Here is a 4,525-nt window from a genome sequence, read left to right on the forward strand (position 1 = left end):
GGACCACGACGTCCAGCCTTTCACATCTGCACACTCTGAGGTGACGATGCTTATTACCTTCCTAATACTTCAGGAAATCGTGTCTTCCTCCCTCTTATCTCTGTGTCCATCATTCTCTTTATCTGTCTGCCTCTCTGGCTTTTTCCCTGGCTCCCTCTCTACTGCCTCGTTTCATTTCATTTTCCTTTAACTTCTCACTCTCTTTCAGTATAAATAAAGATGTGAAAGAAAAAAAATTGTATGCCTTTGGTTTTATATAATATATGGCCATTTTTCATCTTATTTATCGCCACTACAGTCTGTTTTGTTTCTTTCCATTTACTTTTCAGTTGAATCGCTCTTATTTAACTTAAAGTGCACGTTGAGATCACTGATTATGATATTTTCTTCCTATTTCAGTTTTTATAAGTTTCTCACAAATCTTCAACTGCATCTACAAATTTTGTGCTTTTTTTTTTTTTTTTACCTCAGGATAGTAGTAATTTCCATTGTAATTTCATGTTTGATCAAAATTTTATTTAGAAGTGGTTAATTTCCATAGATGTGAAAAGTTACGTATATATGGCTTCTTGTTACTGATCTGTTATTCAGCTCTTTTGCCATTAGAAACAGGGTGTCTATTATTTCAATTTTAAAATTAATGGGTTTTCTCTAAGACCACATATGTCCACTCTGACACACTCAATGTGCATTTGAATGTGTGTGTTCAGTTCTTGGGCTAAATTGAATAAATATATATATATATAATTTTAAGTTATATGTAAATTTTTTAGTATACCATTGATTTTGTATCATACATGGCCATTTCCTATTTTATCGATTGCCACTATGGTCTTTATTATTTCTTTCTGTCTACTTTGCAGCTGAATTGCTCTTAAGTGACAAAATGGAAGTAAAGGTCACTGATTACGGTATTTTCTTTCTATTTGATTAAAGTTTTTATTAGTGCAAGTTTCTCACTAAGCTTCAACTGCATCTACACATTTTGTGAATTTTACTTTAATTCAGTTCAGGATAGTTGTAATTTCCAGTGTAATTTAATATTTGATCAGGGTTTATTTAAAAGGGTTAATTTCCATGGATTTAAAGGATTCATGAATTTCTTCCCATTACTGATTTCTAACTTATCTGTTGCTATTAGAAAATGGGATGTATATTATTTCAATTTTAATATTGAGTTTTGTCTATGACCCCACATATCTACTCTGAAAAACACTCAGTGTACACTTGAATGTGAGTGTTTATTTGTTGGGTTAAACTGTATATATAGACATATATATATAAATTTACTGTATTCAAATAAGTTCTTGTCATTTGAAAAATACTCTGTTGGCTCACATTTGAATTATTATTTAGTTAATTACTTCCATAACACATAGTACATTGATCTTGCAGAAAATAGAAAATATTGACAAATGAATTTGAAATTTCAAAATATTTATTGAACAAAAGAATAAACATAAGCCCCAAAGAAAACATGACAAACTGTATACATAAAATGTCATTTTCCCCTAATTAATATAATAGCTTTCTGTTCGTGGTTTACAAAATGACTGATGTTTCCCTTCTCTCCCTTGGTACCTATGTGTATCTGGCAGAAATGTTCTTAGCTCTGGCTACAGTCGCATAGAAACTTGCTATCGATGATTATGTCCAATTGTTTATTTCCTTTCCCCGGAAGAAACTGGTGGACTGGCACTATCTGGATTGATCACAGGACAGATACTCAGGGAGCTCTGATCATCTTGAGTTTCACGTTTATGAGAAAAAAATGGACGCAGAGGCTCGACAACAGGAATGTCGTTGAATGTGTAGATATGGCACCCATCGCTAACATTATAAAAGGAAACGGACTGCATACCCACATCCAGGTAAATCCCCACTCTGTGCAACTGGGGGCTCACCCAGAGAAAAGTCAAAGGCATGGTGCTGGCGGCAAAGATCTGTCTTCTTCTGCAACCCACAGTCCAGAAGCCGCGTTCTGAAGTAAGTACAACGTCCCCCTGTCGATTCACAGACTCCTTGCAAATGCCCACATCCCATATTTTGCTGGTGCCCACATCCACCTCCCAGTAGTGGCGGCCAGACGTGAAGCGAGAGGTCCCCAGGACGCACAGGGCGGAGCTGAACCTTTCAGCCTGCTCTTTCCTGTTCTGCTTGAAATCCCCACATCGGACGCTCCTCAGGTCTTCAGAAATGCTAAGATAGTTGCTGGCTGTGTCCACATCCAAGATCATTTCCACTGTGGAACGAAGAACCAGTAGTTCAGCAAAGACACACACTACAGATTCCCTCTGCCCCTTAACTGCAAACACCTAAATATGCTGTTCACTTTTACTTCTTTCACTCTACTTTCCCAAATCAAAATGTTCCTGTTTAGCTGCCGGATGAGGTCAAATTTTATGTATAGAATGCGTGAATATAATAACTACAACATATCCACCTTATTCATAGTAGAAATTCCTTTTGAATGAAGTCATTGCATAATTGGATAAGCATTTTCTCCATTGAATACATAAGATACGTGAAGGGAAAGACAGTCGCTATCTCTCCAAATGACTGTACAACTGGCAGGTTCCATGAAAATCTGTACCCAAAGGTGAAGTTCCATACTGCTGTTTGTGAAGCATAAAAATTGTAGATGACAGACTTCTGCTAACGCACATATTTAAAGAAATGTTTGAAAGTTATTTTTCCAGTGCTTTCTATGGGTTGTGGAAGGTCGTATGATTCCTTACCTTGAAACTTCTTCATCCTTGGGTTCATCCTTAGAATAGATTTCAGCTTGGGCTCTAGTTCCTTGATGATGGAAATCAGTGCCCTCAGCTTGTACTTGGGCTTGATGTCATCCTTCTGAGACACCACAGTGCATAAGGGGCATAGTACACCTTCCCCGTGGGGCTCCTTCTGCAGTGAATTGACGCACTGGAGGCAGCAGGCATATCCACATTTCAGTTGCACCGGCGCTTCAAGATCATTTAGACAAACAGGACATCTAATTACTTGCTTGAAGTGTTGAGCCATGGCAAATGTCTGTAGGAAAGAAATCGAGGGTGGTATTAGAATTTCCATGAGCTGAGTGAGCAGCTGATCATGCTTGGGACCTTTTGTGTTTACATGCAGAGAGTTATTGTATGACACTTACCATCACTACGACTAGTGACGAAGAGACAACATAAATACAAATGTAAATGACTTGAGGCCCTGAACTTCTAATATCTGTAATACTCATTGAAACAAAGGGCATGATTCACTGAAAGACTTTGAGTTGAAATAGTAAAGGGGTCTCCACCTGAGCTGTTTGATATGGTAGCACCGGGGCTTATCCAAACGGAGATGTGCCGTGAGCAAAATACACTTTTATTTTTGAAGACATAGAGAATGAGACACAGAGAAAAAGAGAATGTGAACTATCTGCTTGAGAAGTTGCTCACATGTTGAAACGATTACATTTTGAGTCCATTTGAGTCATGAATTTTACATTGGGCTTGTTTCATTATACTTTATGTGACTACCAAAAAAATAAATTTACAATTACATGTGTGGGTTATATTATGTTTCTATTGGACAGTGCAGGAGTACATTTGAAGACCTTCGACTGCCCCAGCTGTGCAAACTGGATGTGGTGAAAAAAGCCCAAGAGCACACCATGAGGACAAGACACAAAATATAAATAAGTTGTCTATTCAGGTTTTTGCCCATCAAAAATGAGATTAGTGGAGGTTTTTTCTTTTTGCTATTGCCTTGAAAAAATTCTTTATATATTTTGTATATTAATCCATTGTCATATATATATATATATACACAGTTGTTTGTTTGTTTTCTTTTCTATGCAGAAGATTCCGTTTTACCTCGTACAACATGAAAGAAAGAAGGTCAGCATGGCAAAGAGATACCTGCACCCCTAGGCTGACTGCAGCATTATTCACAATAGCCATAGAAACAGCCCCAGTGTCTGTGGGAGAAAACTGGGTAAGGAAATGACGCTATATACAATGAACATTCAACCATAAAAAAAGAAGGAAATCCTGGCATTTGCACGAATGTGGATGAAGGCTGAGGGCATTATGTGAAAAGAAATAAGTGAGGCCAAGCAAAATAAATCATGTATGATGTCAGTTATGTGGAATGTGAGTTGACTGATCCTGTAGAATCAGAAAATCACAGAAAAATGGTGGTTGGCAGGGTTTGTGGGAAGCGGAGAATAGGAAAACCAAGCAAAACTCATAGGAAAACCTGACGGTGAGTAACCCAGCCACCGAACCTCTGTTCGACATTTTCATAAGTCTGCCAAATTCTGATGAAATTCAAGAAAATGAAGATTGCCATTTGTCTAGTCTTGGTATTGAAAATCTAAGACTTAGCCGGGCGCGGTGGCTCAAGCCTGTAATCCCAGCACTTTGGGAGGCCGAGGCGGGTGAATCACGAGGTTAAGAGATCGAGACCATCCTGGTCAGCATGGTGAAACCCCGTCTCTACTAAAAATACAAAAACATTAGCAGGGCATGGTGGCACGTGCCTGTAA

General features: G+C 38.1%; 1 protein-coding gene across 1 annotated transcript; it reads right to left on the reverse strand.

Annotated features, from left to right (window-relative positions):
• Nucleotides 1–1,532: 1,532 nt before the first annotated feature.
• LOC120362712 (ret finger protein-like 4A) lies at nucleotides 1,533–3,024 on the reverse strand. Its single transcript, XM_039465776.2, has 2 exons — nucleotides 2,739–3,024; nucleotides 1,533–2,242 (listed from the first exon to the last, which is right to left on the reverse strand). The coding sequence occupies exons 1-2, from the start codon at nucleotides 3,022–3,024 to the stop codon at nucleotides 1,662–1,664; spliced, it is 867 nt and encodes a 288-aa protein (XP_039321710.2). The 3' UTR covers nucleotides 1,533–1,661.
• Nucleotides 3,025–4,525: the final 1,501 nt, after the last annotated feature.

Source organism: Saimiri boliviensis, chromosome 14, assembly GCF_048565385.1.
Source record: "Saimiri boliviensis isolate mSaiBol1 chromosome 14, mSaiBol1.pri, whole genome shotgun sequence".
NCBI classification, from domain to species: domain Eukaryota; kingdom Metazoa; phylum Chordata; class Mammalia; order Primates; family Cebidae; genus Saimiri; species Saimiri boliviensis.

Bases quoted from the DNA above. Each gene is read 5' to 3' on its own strand.
- LOC120362712 (XM_039465776.2), bottom strand. From the start codon at position 3,024: ATGGCTCAACACTTCAAGCAAGTAATTAGATGTCCTGTTTGTCTAAAT. The intron at 2,243-2,738 runs GTAAGGAATCAT...TTCGTTCCACAG, and splicing joins AAGGATGAAGAAGTTTCAAG to TGGAAATGATCTTGGATGTG.